This window comes from Meleagris gallopavo, chromosome 4, assembly GCF_905368555.1.
Source record: "Meleagris gallopavo chromosome 4, MGAL_WU_HG_1.1, whole genome shotgun sequence".
Taxonomy (NCBI): domain Eukaryota; kingdom Metazoa; phylum Chordata; class Aves; order Galliformes; family Phasianidae; genus Meleagris; species Meleagris gallopavo.
This window is the reverse complement of record NC_139407.1, coordinates 11567738-11585914: the sequence shown is the minus strand read 5'-3', so window position 1 is coordinate 11585914 and position 18177 is coordinate 11567738. Positions and strand designations below refer to the sequence as shown.

Sequence of the window (18177 nt, the reverse complement as noted above, 5' to 3'; positions counted from 1 at the left end):
ATCTTCCTACTCCTTTTTTTTCTAATTTTGCTCTTTTTTTCATTTAGCAACAAAAATCATTTAAAACTCTGCCTTTTCACTAAAATATTCTTAAATAGTCAGCAATAGTCAGCAATGCTCTGTAATTGTCTTATTCTCCGAGTGCTTTTCAAGATTTTTAAATAGCATCTACTTCTTCATATGTCTAAAAATTACAGTAATTATGTGTTTAAAAATCAGAATTCACTGTTAAAAGCAATTCCAAGTGAACCAACTCATCAGAGTGAATAAACCCACCATCCTCCTGAAGACAGTGTTTTCCCACAAGCCTTTAAAGTTCACATGAACATTATGGATTAAAGAAATAGTCTGATATGTCATTTTCCAGTAAGTAGGGAGGATTTCAGGTAATTTTGATGGAGGAATGCATTTCAAAATCTAAAATGTTTTACTTTCCATAAATCTGAGAACTGTGCGGGCTGAAAATTAGTAGTATTGCTTCAAAGAGTCTTCAGTTAGGAATTTTCCAGCCATGTAAGGGTTTTCAGGCTCCATCCCTCTCTTGCTTATGGAGTTTTGGCAGCTATTTTTAAAATTATTTGTGTTGCAGTTTTGTTTTGTTTTTCCTCAGCATCTTCTTTTCGGTGTTTCTGTAACCAAATTGAGTTACTTTTTTCCTTTACAGTCTTTCTGGTTAGTTCAGTGAAACCAAATGTGTTTTACTATAGTTCCATTTGCATACCGCCATAAAAGAAAATGCTGCTTTTTTGAAGCTTGACGTAGATGGATTGTTCTCTAAAGAGGTTTCGCTTAGATCTGGCAAAAAGAATGCCAGGTCAAAGCTCTTGTGGTTAGGTCAACTCTTAAGAACTGTGGGATATATGGAATATATGAGTCCAATTTCCAGTCTGACAGAAACTTTCTCAAGGGGATGCTGCAAGAGGGGAGCATGGGAAGAAATTAACGTATCTGATAGTTCTCATAATCTAAATAATAGTTCTGAGGGTTGCCCAAGAAATGTGTGTATGGTTAACAAGAACGTTGCATCCCTCTAAGAGATTATATTTAAGAGTCTTACAAGAAGGTTACTGTGTTCAGTTTCAGATTACAGGCCAAGGTGTCTTCTCTTCACCATGAGTTTTCTGCTTCCCATTCCTATTAGAAGTTTTTGAGTTATACGTGAATCAAACTCTTTTGTTCTAGAGAATCCATTACACATGTAGTGAAACTGGAGCACAAATGCATGGCAATATCCTTTAAAAAGGACAGTCTATTTGTGTGTAAACTTGGAAGAGTTCCAATGAGGACTCTGTTCTTGTGAGTATCCATGTGGATAAAATGCCAGATCTAGCTATTAAAATTAAACTTTAGTCTATCTTTCCATTCTTTGTTAAAAGAACAACACTAGCTTTTACGATTAGTATCTAAAATCTGTGTTTAGCAACTTGGATAACTCCAACTCTATTGGTTTCTGACTTTTATTTGCCTTAAGAAGTTAGCTGGATAGACAGAAACCCAAACAAAATTTGGAAATCTCTTTAGAATGGTAAAGTGTTTTTATTTGGTTTTAGTAAATCTACATGTCTATTTCCTGATACATTTACTATCATAGAATCCTTTAAGTTTTTGATGATGATGATTTCATTTTGCATTTCTGTTTGTGCAGTCTTATGTCAAGCATGTGTTATTTTGTTAAGAATATATACGTGTTTTCCTATCTGCTTAAGGGGTCTTCTAGCTACTGTGGCAATAAAAGACTTTTACAAATGTTTTGGGCCATGTTTCCAATACCTGTCCTCAGTAATAGTGGAATCAAATAATGCCTGCTGTAGGATGTTCTCCTTTTGATCTGCATTTCGGTCTTCAGCATTTTTCTTGTGTCCTCTGGGACTCTTAAATGTATCATAGGTTGCAGAGTCTTAAAATGATTTTTCTGTGACAGTTATGTAAGTTGAATTACAGTTGCTTTTTTGAAAGTCAACTTTCTTGTGCTTGTCAATCTTAGGTGAGTTCACTTCAATCAACAGAAGAGCTTAATCTGAAAATAAGTTTAATTTTATTAAAGCTAAAGGTTAAGTTTTATATTACAAAGTCGAAAGCATGGTTATAAAGGGTTAACATATGCAAAGATTAATCTAAATTAAGCTTAATAAGAGGAATCTATCATAACTGTTCTACTGCCTTTGGTTGACTGTGGGTCCAGGAAGTTAGCTTCCATTTTGCCTTACAGTGCTCAAAGCAGGCCATTCTCTAACCTTTTCTCTCTTCCTTCCTTACCAATGGAAAATAACTCTCTCCCTTCTTCCTTCCTTCTTAATTCTTTCTAGTTCTTTTAGTAATCTGAATGCAGCACTTTAAAAAGTCTGTAAAACAGTAATCATTTCTTAGAGATCATGTTCCAGAAGAGGTGTTGAGTGCAAACATGTAACTTCATCATTCGTTGCAGCTTTTAATTTGTTAATGATCTATAGAACAGAACTCCTCTATCAAAAACATACAAACTGGCTAAACAAATGTCACCTCTGCGTTTCTACTTTGCTGTAAATATTCTTTGCAAAAACAATGTACTGGGTACAGGATATGTTTCATATATTGAGTCTTAGCTTACCTGCTTCCTAGTAGTTTTTCTGTAACTCACTATGTATACAGAAAATTTTTCAGTTCTTGCACGGGGCTTTGAATTTCTGTTGTCCAGGAAGCCTAGATGTACTACATGTAAAAAGCTAGCTGAAGCTAGGGGATGAAGGAGGAGCTACTTGCGTCTTCAAGTGAATTTTTCACTGGAAGATGTTTGAGTAGCTTAGGTTTGAAGATCAGGCTCAATACTCAATGTATTAGTGATTCTTGCTCTTCCAGTAATCTCACTGTGTCTACTCTCCAGAGCTGACCTAATAATAATTCTTGAGTTATTTCTTTCCATAACAATTATTTTCATCAATTCTTTTATTTGAGTAAAGACTTTTTTCTGTAGTTTTGATACATTTATTTTCCATATACTCTCCAAATATTTTGGCATTTTTGTTATGGGAAAAAAAAAAAAAAAAAAAAAAAGATGAACAGTTGAAACTGTGATTGTTTATCCATGCATGCCAGTTTTTTTTGGTTGGTTGGTTGTTTTTTAATATAAGATCCATACAGGTCATTTTAATGAACCTACAACAGATTATTTTCTAGAAAATTTTAACGTAGCATCTTTTAGATCATATGCCCCCAACACTGTGAATCCACAAAGAAAGCTAATTTAGAATGTGAAAAGTTAAACATAAAATATTTCTGGTAATTTTTCCGATGATTTCTAAGTTACGTACTGAAGATTGTTTAAAAATCTGTGAATGGATTGAGATGCAATTGGCTTTCTAGTAAGAAAATGACACGCTAATAACTTATCAAAATGTTGTTGATTACACTGGTTGCAGTTATGAATAAAATTTTTCAGGTCATGTCGTGAAGGCTGCTGAGCATTATGAAGCATTTTACCAGCTAACAGAAGGTTCAACATGGAAGGATGAGACAGGCCACACTTACAATTCACTGGCATGTGAGCATCTTTGGAGAATTTATATATTACAAGCAGACAAAATGCTAGAAAACAAAGAACGACAGCAGGCCATCAAAACATTAATAAAAGCTATCAGAATGGCAAAAAATGGTACGTATAAAATAACATTTTTATGTACTTTTATTTGATAAGCATGCTATGATTTTCTGAAAAGTAATGTAGAAATTGTGAAGTGTTAAATTGAGTGATTATTTCCTATGGAAGTCTAAGAAAATTGCTGTTCGTACACTTCCAGGTCTCGCTAAAACAGGAAGGCCTTCTTGCTGACAACAAAGAATCTTTCAGATTTCTGACAGCTTCATCTCCAAAAAAAAAAAAAAAAAAAAAAACCCTAGTGAAAATAATGGTATAAAACTGGAAAACCCATAACCAGAAAGTGAGATTTTGGTTAGCAAGTCATTGTTGATTTGGCAATTTTTCAATGATATTGTCTGCTGGATGACTGTTTTTCATTTTACATGCTTACTTAGCACTTGCAAAAAGCAATTTTCTATCATAAGCAAGTAAGATTCTTAGTATGTATAAATATTTTGAAACCTGAAGGAAGAAAATTACAGAATTGCAGAACAGCTGAGGTAGAGACCTCTAGAGATCAAGTCCCATCGCTTTCACAGTTAGCTAGAGCAGGTTGCCTAGCATAGCATCCAGTCAAGTTTTGACCAACTCTGCAGGTGGAGACACCATAATCACCCTGAGTTTTCCATTGTTTGACCATACTCACAATAGGAAAGTATTGTTGCATTCAGATGGAATTACAATCTTTGGCATCTGCCCCCGCTGATGACCACTTAGAAGAGCCTGACTCCACCTTCTTTGTACACTTCCATCAGACTTCTGAACACATTAATGAGATCCTTTGCCTTAACTTTCTCTTCCATCAGCTGAAATGTCCCAGATCTCTCAGCCTGGCCCACTGACAGTTATCTCTTGATGTCCAAGTATGCAGGTCAATATAGTTTGTTTGTATCTTAGAATGCATTATATATTTTATTTTGTAGAGACAAAGAAAGGGTGCTTGTATGTTCTAATGTGAGAACAGAGTTCTGTTAAACAATTCATGACACAGAATGTTACAGCACATTAAGCTGATTGTTCTGCATTATTTACTTTAAGGCATTTTCTCTATGTTGAACTTTGTTCAAACCCCTAGCCTCTAAGTTTGATTACCTGTTCAAATAGAAGCCGATCTTTTTTGGAAAAAAAGATAAATGACAAAGGTAAGGGAAAGGAAAAAAACTTACAGCAGTATATAAGCATCTACATTTTGTTTAATAACCTGCAAGGTTTGTCTCTGTTTATGTCATTTTGTTAAGACTACTCTGGTAACTGTAGCTATAATCCTTACAGTAGGAGGTGATAAGAAGATGGAAGGAGAAGCTGCATATTGCTTAAGTTTAGTGTATCATTTTGCTGGAGAAGAGAAGACAGCATTATCAGTAAGTTTATTTTAACGTTGCTTTAGCTTTCTCAGAGCCTTTCTCTTTATGTGCATATAAAGCAATTTTGCCTAGTTTTATTTAGGTTTTATTTGGTTATGATTCTTTTTTTTTTTTAAAGCAAACTATTTTAGAAATTCATTTGATACAGTGTATTTGTGAGCAACAATTAAACTGTCAGTCCAAATGTTAAGCTTTTCAGAATATGTGGAAGAAATATGAATTGCTTTTGATGCGAAAAGCTATAGTGCTGGTGTAATCTCTTCTGAGGATGCATGAGTTCAGGCTCCACTTTTCATGTTTCCCTTGAGCCTCCCACATGTAATCATTCAAAGGCAGTGCAAATTCTACATATGACTACTGGGGAAGGAGTGTTTCTCCACTTCTTCATAGGTCAGCAGGAGAAGAAAGATTAGCAACAGTTTGATTTATCTGTCATCAGAGAGGGCACAGTCTTCAATGACCCTCTAAAAATGTGGGAAAAACATATTTGTTTTGTCTATGATTATTGCTGTTACTCATTTGGAAAATTACTGCTTCTATTTTAGTTTCTTCCTTTATCTGTGGAGTTGCTCAGAATTTTATTAATGAGCAAATTGTATAGAGAGCATTCTTTATGGTTTTGGTTGTGGTAGTTCATCTTTCTCAGAGAGGCCAAGAGAAGTCGTGGAGTGAACCATTATGAATTTCCCCGTTGCTTGCTTTGCTCCTGTGGTGTAGGATGTGTTCTAGATTTTTTTTTGAAATATACTTTTATATGTTTTCAGTGATTTTTCCAAAAGGTTTGGACCATCTATATATATAATTCTTCACTGCTGATTGGCTTTTCTTCTGTCTAAATCAAACTCATTCTGGAAAGTAGGATGTGTATGTTGTAGACAGTGAACTTCTAGTCAGAAGCCAAAAAGCCTGTTCTTACTCAGCTGTAATCTGCAGCTGAACATGATAATGTTCAGTATAACAGATTAGGCTAGAGTTGTTTTGTGCTGAAGTTTCATCCGCATTGCTTTTTGACCAACAAGTATAAAGACATTTTTACCTGAACAACTTTTCTTAAGTTTCTGAGAGTCAGAATAAGTTTATGTGGATGATGAAGAGCAGTAAGACAAATAAATCAGCTAAACAAAGCCTGCATGTGTCTTTGATCTCTCCATCACAGTAAAAACTTATTAATGAACAAGACTATATAGTCTCTGTATTATAAAAAGGATCAAACTACCCTTGAAAGCATCAAAAATATTAGATATTCTGGCATTGTTTCCTCAGGGTCCATTTTGCTTAAATTTTATAGTTACTTCTTTCCCTGTATTGCTCCCTCATGTCTTCTGCCAAAAAGTTACAGAAATCATTTGGAAGTTTCATTTCTTTTTGTTACATGAAGTATGGGGTTTTTTGTTGCTGTTGTTTTTTGGTTTTGGGTTGGTTTTTTGTTTGTTTGCTTTTTGTTTTTTTGTGTTTTTTTGTTTTTTTGAGGAAGGTTCTGGTACCTTCAATTTTGTAATACCGCTATTAATTTAAAATGTGTATATAAAGGGATGTGCCTTTAGTCTTACAAAAACACCTGACAGGTATGGAAAGCAGTATATGTTTTAATTAAAGGGGAAATAAATTCTCTGTAATACAAAACATAAATGGATAAATTCTTATAGAGTATATGATGGTATTTTATCTTTAATGAAAATATTAATACTTTACAGAATAAATAAAAATTCGTAAAATATTGACATCTCCAATGAGATTGCATAACAAACCTATGAAGAACTTTCATTCAAAAAATATATTGTGCATTATGGGACTGAGAAAAAGTGGTAACATTTTAGTTCCTTTTGTCCTTAGTAATCATCAGTACAGAGAGCAGTAAAATATCAGTGGTTGTCAGTGCTGTTGAACACAAGTTGTCTTCTCTCTCCAATTAGAAATCATTGCCTAAAATTTACCCTTCTGTTCTCAGTTTAATGGTCTCTGTATCCAAGGGGAGCTCAGATGCTTACAGAGATGAAATCATTGCATCCCATTCCCAGAGGACCACTGGTTATCATTACACATAACATGCAGACAATACTGCTAGGAGCCAGTTTGCCTCATGGTAATATGTAGTTCATCACCAGCTTCTGTAGCATGCTAAAGAGGTCTTGCCACACAGCTTGGGACTACTCGGGTGTAGACTCAGGGGTCTCAGCAGTTATTTTCCTGCTTTGCATCAGTTTTCATCTTCTTTATCCTTTTGTGCTGTGGTTCACCTCAGGCAGTCTCCTTCTAGGGGAATCTGAAAGGAGCAGCTGTTACAGATACCATTTCCTCCAATTGTTGCCACTTGGTTCCTTTTGCTGCTGAGCGTGCTACTCCCTCCCCCAACACACACACAGTAGCATGCATATAAACTTGTTTCTCTTTCATTCATGTCTTCTAGAGTGGAGAAGCATATGTTCAAAATATTCATTATCTGATGCAGTAATTAAAGGTTGAAATGATTGAGCTGCAGCCTATTACATCAAAAATATGCAGTCACTTTGTATTGAATGGGCTGTGTTTGTTGGAGAAGGATTTTTTGTTTGATAGGCACTTGGTGAATAATCTAACATAATTTCATCTGGCGCGTAATCGGTATAAGTTGATTTAATTTTATTTGATACCTTTGATGGACCTACATAGGTGTAAAAACATAAAGATGTGCAAGTTTAAAAGCCTGAGAACTAATTATGTTAAACGTCAGCATATTAAGTTCATAATATTTTTCATATATCCAGATTATAATCGAGATTATTACATTTCCCCCAAATATGACACACAATATTAATAGTTCCTAATACACACATTTTATCTCAACAACTATAGATTTTATTCAGAGAAATTTCTCCGTCTAGACTGATTTTGAAGTGAAAGTTGCTGCTTGTTTTTTCTTAAGACTTACATAACAAGCAAAATATTAACTGACACAATTGTATGTCATTCAAAATCTTACATAAGGCATTGTAATCTAATTCTCAATGTGGGATTTTTTAATATACTGGGCTTTTAAGAATACTTCAAATCTTGGACATTAGGGGCTTTTTCTCTTTCAATTAGTTGCATCTCAGATTATCAGGAAAATTCCAGCTCCTACGCCTTTCTGAGCATTTGTTTCTTTCAAATGTTCCTTTATTTTGGATATGTGTGCCTCAGTTATGTTACATATTTAAATAATAGGAGCAGTGTTCTTGAGCTGCAACTCATGCCAAAATAAATGTGGTAATTTATGACATAATGCCATGTGCATCAATTGTCAGAATTATGGTATACAAGCCACAGGCATAAAATTATCAAGAAAATTTATGAACTTATAAAGGCATCTTCACATTCAAAATGACCCTATTAAAGTAATCAGAGGTGATTTATGACCATAATGTTAATTTCTGAAAAAATCTGTATCTAAAAAACCTGAAAATTTTAACTCATGCAAGTAGAGAAAATGTAAGTAAATGTACTTGGAAGGCAGATATGCTAAAGTTGGTATATACTGTATATTTTATCTAATTGTATCTATTATTCTTAATTATATAAAAATGGCCATATTTCTATATGAGTATACAACTCAAGGAGGATCCTAACTAGTAAGAGAGTTCAAAAAAGTAGACATTATACTCTTCCCATTATACATTCATCTTGTAAAAGATGATTTAGAAGAGTGAGCACAATTTCTCTGAGGTTTGCTTACCAACTTATTGCATTAGTAGGAGACTGAACTTCAAAACACGCTTCTGCAAGCAGTGTCTGGATAGAAATCCAAGTTGAGATTTAAGCTTTCACTGTTTTCACTGTAGAAATGCTTAAGTGGAGGCTCCCAAAACACATCAAAAGATAGTACTGAATGGAAATGATTTCAAACTTCCTTTTTTTTTCATCAAGCCTTATTCACGTGTAATTGATATTTAGCCATTCTGGTGGTGCATAACTTTCTCAGCATAGAAAATGGGGTCATGTACAAGTTTAAGAAATGCTAGAATAAAAAACTCATAATTCCAAGAGGCTTCACTTCTATTGGAGCAGGTTTTAAAATTTTATTAAAACTGTGCTCAAATAGAAAATCTGTATTTTTCTTGGCTAAGGAAAAGAAGACCAGACAAAAACCTGAGTCAACCTTGACTGTAAGCACTTCTGACTGATCTTGACTCTGACAATGGATTATATACTGAGAAAGGTTTTCTTATTGAAGGTCTGGGGTTAGTGAGCCAATTTTGCAACTAATTTAATTTATTGTTTCTGGGAGGTCCCACTGCTGCCAGACATTGATGGGATGAACATCCCTGCCCTGGTGAGGCCGCATTTAGATTTCTGTGTCCAGTTCTGGGCTCCACAGTTCAAAAAAGACAGGGATGTCCTAGAAGGAGACCACTAAGATGATAAAGGGCTGAATAACCAGGGTCTGTTCAGCCTGGGGAAAAGAAGACTGACAGGGGATCTGATCAACGTTTATAAATATCTAAGGGAGGACGGAGGCAAATGAATGAGGCCACGTTCTTCTCAGTGGTGTGTAGCAATAGGACAAGGAGCAATGGGCTAAAACTTGAACATAGGAAGCTCTGTACTAACACAAGGAAGAACTTCTTTATGGTAAGGGTGTTGGAGCACTGGATCAGGCTGCCCAGAGAGGCTACAGTCTCCTTCTATGGAGATATTCAAGACCTGTCTGGACGCCTACCTGTGCAACCTATTGCAGGGAGCCTGCTGTAGCCATGGGTTGAATTCAGTGATCTCTTGAGGTCCCTTCCAACCCCTGCAATTATGTGATTTTGTGTGATTCCCTGACAAACACAATTCCGTGAGAACAATTAGTACTGGTACTAAAAGTTACCCTGACAAAATACTTTGCCTCAAATGCTTATAGAAGTAAGAAATAACAATCTGAGCTCAGAATACTAAAGAAGATGTGAAACTTCAGGGAAGAAGTGAATGTCTGATCATTCAATTAATTCTTTGCTGTTAATTCTGCGCTTAATTTTTAAAGAGGATGAAAGACCTAACCTTATTTTGGATATGAAAGTTAGTCTCTTGGTCAAGGAAGGATTTCTTCCATTGGTTTATTCTAGATAATCATTTTCCTATCTGAGCTAGTTTCTTGAAAACTTGAATAAAAAATATACCCAGTAGTTCTGATATGTAATCGTTCAATACCTTTCTGTATACCACACAAATTGGCTTGGTTATATGATGTTCACCCTAATTGCCTTGGAACATGGTATTATTTTCCTTCTGAGCCTGTTCTTCAAATTACATTTTGCTTGGTTAATGGCATCAGAATAGCTCCCCTCAGTAAAGTGGATTTCTGTCAAGATAGATGTGCAGTAAGAATACACTTTGTGAGAAAACAGTCTTAAATGCAGTGCTGCTGCAGAATGACAACAGTAGAGTTACAAAGCAATCAAAGAGCATAAGGAACAAGAAAAAATGAAATGTGCTTAAAAAAGAAAAAGAAAAAACAAACAAACAAACAAATCTGTTACTTCATGCATTACAAGCCAGTCAGAAGATTTTCAGATTGTTTCCATGTTTTCCATGTTTTGCCATAGCAACAGTGAATGCAATAACGAGTTACTGATGTTAACCTTATTCTTCAGGAGTCTCACATTCTCTAAGACTGACTACCAAAATGCCGTAATGTGTGGATTTTTATGTCAACTGCTAGGATTTCAAATGTAATCATGCATACACCCCAAAAGAGCAAGAAGACAGCGAGCTGAAGATTTGACTGCACATTCCGTTAAATAAATCTGTAAGGCCTCTTCCAAATTTTAAGACTATTTCCACTGCTGCTCTCAGGAATCTGAATGTGAGTTTAAAACCCCAATTTTGGGAGCTATATGTGGAGGACATCAATTTTTGTGTTTGTTTTCAATTCCAGAATGGTATGAAAGTTGCTGGATTTATGTATATTTATAAGGTTTGTGTAGCCTTATTCAAAATACACATATTAAAAATCCTGAATTTAGAAATCGTAGCATTTACCAAACTTATAACTGTATTTTTTGTAAGATTTTGCAACAGGATATCCATTACGAAATGGCAAATTTTATTACTATGTTATGCACACGTGCACCTTTGTACATGCACGCACACACAAACACCATGTGAGTTTGCAGAAGAACTGGAAGGAGATAGAGTGCAACATCAGTAAGAATTGACATGCTGAAGCATGTAAATAATAATAGTAGATATTGCCATAATATCAAGAGAAGTATTCATAAGACTCCAACTGTCTTCAAAAACTTATAGCTAGTTACTATGGACTCAAAAGTAGCAAAATTCGCTTACTGGGGGTTCACTTGGCTCTGACATAGTGAGCACGTTCAAATGTTGAGGACAAAACTGTAAAAACTCCTTGAATTTCTCTGCAAATGATTGTCTTTGCATCCATTGAGAGCAGAGCAGTTGGTAGTTATGGGGAACAAGTGGAGCCTTCGCCCTGACTGTATTATTTTGGGATAGCTGTGCTGGATATCGCCTGTGGAGATGGCTTATCCTTTTGATTTCCCAGGCAAGGTAGAAACCAGATACGAGATATAAGGCTACAAATCATAGAATCATAGAATGGCTTAGGTTGCAGGGGATCTCAGAGATCATCCAGTTCCAACCTGTGTGCCATGGGCAGGATTGCCACCGACCAGATCAGACTGAACCCATCCTATCTGGCCTTTAATGCCTCCAGAGAGGGGCATCCACAACCTCTCTTGGCAAGCTGTTCCAGCAGCTCACCATCTCCTAAGTAAAAAATTTCTTCCTAGATGGCCTTCTGGGCTGCAAGAGTGTACTGCTGGCTCATGTCCAGCTTTTCATCCATCAGGACCTTCAAGTACGTCTCTACAGGGCTGCTTTCAATAAATTCTTCTCCCAAACTGTATTCTTATCTAGGATTGCATTGACCCAAGGGCAACACCTTGGCAAACCTCATGGAGTTCACATGCACCTACTTTTTGAGCCTGTCCAGGTCCCCTGGATTGCTTCCCTCCTTTCTATTGAGTGAACTGCACAACTCAGCGTGGTGTCATCAGCAGATTTGCTGAGGGTGCACTCAATCCCTCTGATAAAAATGTTGGAGAGGACCAGTTTGAACCCTGGGGAACACCACTTGTGACTGGCCTCCACGTGGACATAGAACCATTAAAAACTAGTCCATTTATCCTGGCTGAGGTTTTTCTAAAACTCTGATTGCTGTCTACTGTATCTTAAAAGATGGGATTTATGCAGGCATTTTCTACTTGCTATGTTGAAACTTTTTTCTAGGTTAGCTAAAAAAATTTTTTTATATAACTGTTGGTATACACATTTTCATCTGTTTTATTCTCAGAGAATAGGAAAAAAAAAGACAAAGCACTAAAATTCTATGTTAAAAAGATGTTATAGAGGTTGTTTACTTCATCTACTTTAGACTATATTGAATTTCTAGCTTAGGTGTGCTAAACTTAGGAACCTGAAAACTTTTATAATCAAGGGATAATTGCATCACATCTAATTTTGTAGCTTATAATGTCAGAGAAACAAGAACTTTTCAGTAGTGTGTCTATTAGTGTATTTACATATATTTACAGCCAGGGCTGCAGCAAATGGGTGAAAAAATCTATAAGAAATGTTTAATTCTATTAGATAATAAACTTACAGAAGCCAGGCTTCTTATATGTTTTGAGAAATGGAGCACTTGTACCCATGTTGTACAAACTTGGGAATTTCAATTCTTGAATGCAAATATATTCATAATGTACGAGGCTTTGTTTTCCTTCGTACGGTTTAGCTGAAATGAACAGGCTCTTAAAAAAATCTATAATGTAAGGCTTTTAAAATTAAATTGGTTTCTCATGTTGGTATAGTTCAAGTTACAGCAATTTAATTAATAAATACATGTTTAAATTTCAATGTGATTATTCCCATTGACTTCAGACTCAAATATTCAGGTGTAGCAAATGCTTAACAACTTTACATGATCAGAACCATCAAATTGAGGTCTTGATTCAGTCATCTTACAGAAATTAAAACTTACCCTTTGATAGATAAATAAGCCAAGAAGTTAAAACACTGAAATTTCCCTGTGTGAAACCTAGAGCTTGCTGCTTCATTATTAGAAGCAATTTGTTTGTTGTTTTTCTTTCAGCTTATGTATTATTGCAGAACTGATCAAAAGAATTGGTAGCAAAGTGTGAAATAAATTGTAGTTCTAAATAAATCGATTCAACATTCCTTTGTGCTTTAAGTGATTTTAGTAATATTAATATTTAAAATATTTCTGCTTGAAATCTTTTTATGACTACATATAGCAATAATGGCCACCATTTCATTCTGCTGTTTTTCATATTAGAATATTGCATAGTAAAAATTGTAAAAATACTGTCTTTTAGCAGTGAAATGGATGCAAAAGATTTCAAGTGAATGTCTGCATGTAAATGATTCAAATTTTATTCAGTCAGTAAAAACAGTCCATTAATCCTTTTACTACATTTCTCACATGGGTTACAATTCAAAAAAATATCAGGTTTTCATCTGATTGAGAACTTTTCCCTTACTTCCACGTATTTATACAGGAAAATAAGTTTTTAACGGACAGACATTTTTTAATACCTTCTTGTTTATCATTGCAATTTTTTTCCATTGTGTTATGCAAATCTAAGATTTTAAGTTTGCTTTTGGCTAGGAGAACTTTCGTAGTTAAAAATGTCCTTTAATGAGTAGATTAAATATGTTACTGAGCATGAAGGAGAACATTTATAGATCCTCTGTCTAAAAAGTAATGAGCATCGAAGCATGCACATGCATACAGTATGGTTAGTAAGGTCTTAGGAGGCTACAGCAATCTGACAGCGTGGTATGTTCATGTAGACACAACAGCGTGATAAAAGCAATCCAGACATCTGGATCACAGTGATACTATACAAAAACATTTTTGAACAATTCGCATAGTTGCACTTACCCAAATTTCCAATCTTGTCCACCCCTTTCTCCTTGATTCTTTCTCTGCCTCCGCCTTTGTCTTTTATGTTGTTGCAGAATCTCATTTTTCCTTTATGAGTCAACTCCATCTGCTTATGTGTCAGAGTGGCCCTCATGCCACACATCATATTGAGGAATTCTCAAGATGAAGGGCTGTATTCACATCACTACTTCTGTCTCAGCACTGTTTCATGCTTGTCACTGCTCGGCACTCAGCGCCACACTGGCTTGTTTTGTCAATAACCATTTATTTGTTGCTGGAATAGTAGCAACCATTACATCTGACCTCCCTGTTTCATCAATTATGGATAGATTATTGGATGTGAACATCTGCAAAAGCTTGCTGTTGAACTTACCTCCTGGCTGGGATTAGATCAAGTATTAAACTGTTGTTTATTGTCAAGCCAAAACTCTACTGGGAAGCCAGGGAATTCCAAGACTAGCAGACTCCCATCAGCAAGCACCAAAAATTGTTTAGTATTGCCACCGTTTCCCATAAGATCGTGGCCATTTATTATTTACACTTATTACTAGTTGTTATAACATACTTGATAAAAGCTCTTGGCAGGCGTAGTGTTTTCAGCTATTGTCACATCTGTCAGGATGGAAAGGGTACATAAACTGTATTTTCCTCTTATATTGCTGTTAAAGTGTAACAGATGAAGCTTCTTCACTCCAGACTGTTAAGCCATGCTTTATTTTGAAAAAATATGCCAACAGTGGCTGGTTTGGAAAAACATTGTGTTCCTGTACTAAATGAAGATTACAACAACCTTTACTAGGGTAATGTCTTTTGCAGTCAAAATTTTGAATTGTACAATAATTAGATATTTAAATACCTGGCTTTGACATTTGCATAGGTTTTTGCTCTGAACTGGCTTATTTTTTTAATTATTATTATTATTTTAATTTTAATAAAATCCTTTTGAGGTGGGCTAAATAACAGAATGATGACTGCAATTCTACAAAAGTTGTAGTTACAGAGAATGAGAATTTCACTGTTAGTGGTCCAGAAGGCCAGAATTAACAACAGTAATACAGAAGCTAATAGCAAAAAAATAAGAATAAGGACAGAAGTTAGCGTTTATTCTATCATCTGTACATTTCCTGGTTTTGAAGTTTGCTTGCAGAAAAACCAAGCATTGAGAGTCAACTCGTGACCTCATGAAATCCAACAGAAAGTAGAAGTGGTTCTGTGGAAATGAAGTTTTTTAATGAGTTGTTTTTATTTACTTATCTCCCATTCAGAATTGAAGCAAAACACCTATATTCTGAATGTTATGTAAAGTGTAGAAGAAACGCTTTAGACCAGAAAAGAATCTAGATTCTGTCCTGATAGACTGTTAAGAAATAAGTGAAACATTAATCTATCTCCCCAGGGCTTTAATGCTCCAAGCAAATATAGACAGGAATAACTTGAAGCTAGCATTGCTGTGAAAGTTCATAGAGCATCAAATATTACATTATGTAAAATTATGTAAATATTACACTTGCTTGCCAAGTATAACAGGAGAGAAATGGAAGGAGCAACTATTTTTCCAGCAGTGTCATCCAAGTAGCACCTTAATAATAGCCACCTCTTATCAAAAACCTGTGCTCTAGGGAGAGCAATCCTAGCAATTCAAGGACTACCCCCTCATTCCTCAGCATGGCATCCAGTATTAGTATGTCTTAACTGTGAGCATACAACCTGAATATTATACTACTTCTAGGTGCTCGTTATGCCCAAGCATTTAACAAGGCAAGGGCTGCCATTCGTTTGATGTTTGTGTATTGTTTTCCTGGGATCAATAAGCTCTGCTATAATCAATACATTAAATGAGCAATATAATTTTCTTACTGCTGTTCAACCTCTTGCACACAGCGTTTTGTCCAAACTAAGAATATGTCCAAATTTGTATTGTGAAAATCTTCTTTGTTCTTACTCAGAATTGCCACAGGCATGTACCCACTTGAATTATGGTAATAAGGGCTGCACTGGTATTGAAATGTTATCAAAATGTCATCTAATTCAGTATATTACTGGTTAAGGGGTAAACATTGATCAAAAAAAAAAAAAAAAAAACCAAACCAGAAAATTGGGAATTGGGGAAAACAATTCTTTTAATTTTGATTTTTATTCTTTTATTAAAATGTTGTCCACCTTATGTACAGTAGATGTCATTTTTATAGGAAAAATGGCAGTTTTGAGAGGAAATTTGCATTCTCAACCTCAAAAACATGAAGAAAGTAAAACTGCTCTGATTTTCCTGTAGAATACCTGTGTGTCTATGGATTCTCCTCGTGAGGTTAGTGAAAGTAGTTGCAGTGGAATGGATGCATAGGTCCTTTCTGTTATGCACACTTCAAGCTCCATAAGCTTTGCAGTTTGGCCCCTGTGGTGAATTCAGCATAGTACAGAAGATGGGAAAGGTAACTCTGTGACAGAACCTCTGATTGATTTTTCTCATGATCTACAGCAAATGAATTATCAGAGTTACAGCATGAGCTACTAAAAAGCATCCGTTTTATTTTTAAATATGCATTTATTGGGGAGCTGTGGGACAGAGTTCACTGAACTGGAAAATGCCTATGCATATGACAGTATTGTTTTTTTATTTTCGCTGAATGGTATGGAAAAGATTATTTGGTGACCGTTAGCGTAGTATGTTTTCTTTCTGAAAATATATGGGGTACTAAGTGGTACAAGGCCGGCATTACTTGATTGCATTTTCTATCTTCCAACGTCTATTGTTGGCTCTAGAAAAAAATTTTGTCAGATGCTGCTATCCCAGGCTGGGCCCTGGCCTGCTACTGCAGTGCCTGTCAGAAATGATTAGCTAGTGTTCTCTCTGACTAATGTTGCGGTTGATTGTTTGATTCATGTTCAGGATCTGTAAATGAGGCAGAAGCATCTTTACTGTTCACCAGCCGTGAAATGGCTAAACACTGTTAGATTTTCAGAAATCAAAATAAATGTGTTTCCAATAAAGTTTGACAATAATATCAAGTGCCAAAGCTGAGAGCAGAACTGTGGTTTTGTGTTTTTTAAAGTTACAGTATTATAAATCAATATTATCCCATCGTGTTTTTGTCAGAGTAATGTTTTTACCAAAATGATAAAGTGCTGCCTGTAACATTAATCTTATGTTGACTTGGATAGGCATTCTTTATTCAACATAAATTCATACCTTCAATTTTTACTCTTTCATCCATTATCCCCAGATGTACATATTGAGGTTTAGCAAAGCCTGTGTCCTATTTTGTTAATCTACAGTGTGTAGCAATGAGATGTGTAATGTGTTTCTGTATATACAAAGGAATGCAGGTGTGATAACATCAAGAACAAAATTTTAAAAGGTGAGATTTTGGAAATGGGCAGATCTGAGAGAGTGGATGGTGTTAATGGCATAACCCCAGGAGGGTCACATGGCAGAATGCTGAAATAACGGAAAAGCAAATCTAGGTCTGAGATCTGACTGATGTTTTTCTTGGCTAAGGAGGCAAACGTGTAATTCATCTCTATGTACAGAATTAGTGTGAGAGCTATGCCACAAATAAGATCTACTTTGGGAATTTACCCTTATTTTGCTTTATTTCTGTGCTGTAACAAATTGTAGCCACAGTAGAGTTGCAAAGAAACAGGAGTTGGCTGTTTCTCTAATCAAACTGCTGCTTCCAGAGTAGCTATCCTCCTTCCAGATGCACTCATATGCAACTGCTATGAAAAAGAAAACAAAACAATCATACACTGCTACTTCAGATACTTTAATTTCCATTTTGGAGTGAAAAAAAAAAAAATTTCACCCCTTTTTTTTCCCCAATATACAACGAGATAATAGTGGATGGCACTCTGAACAGTGATCTGTAATATAGAAGATAAAGTTCAAGTCTTCACGCTACCACTCTACCACTTCTTCGAACCCTAGAGAACAAGTTACTGAAACTCAGTCTTCATTTCTGTATTGGATTTTGATTTTCCTTCTTTTTTTTTAAGAGACAGTTTTTATTTTTTGAGACGGTCCTTGTGCATGCTCACAGAGGGCCAAAAACCTAATTTGTGAACATAATTGTTGCAGCTTTAATAGTCTTTATTTTGTTAGTCTTACCTTATTTTTTCTTTCTAAGTCAAACCATACATTATTTTAATTGGTTCAAGTTCATATACCATGAAATTTACGCACACGTTAATTGGAGTATGAAGTACTCTTTGAAACAGTACAGAAATTTTTACAACGATGCTTGAACCTAGCATCATCAGGATAAAACTGT

General features: G+C 35.4%; 1 protein-coding gene across 13 annotated transcripts in view; it reads left to right on the top strand.

Moving 5' to 3' along the window:
* The window catches only part of TTC29 (tetratricopeptide repeat domain 29), a 317361-nt gene that overhangs the window by 240239 nt on the left and 58945 nt on the right, over positions 1-18177 (top strand). For 11 of the 13 annotated variants that reach the window (XM_085222176.1, XM_085222178.1, XM_085222186.1 and 8 more), the window contains 2 exons: positions 3416-3628; positions 4886-4974. In XM_085222176.1, coding sequence (XP_085078302.1) covers positions 3416-3628; positions 4886-4974 — 302 coding nt within the window. The remainder of the gene's footprint in view (positions 1-3415; positions 3629-4885; positions 4975-18177) is intronic. The other 2 variants (XM_085222179.1, XM_085222182.1) reach the window with 1 other exon arrangement.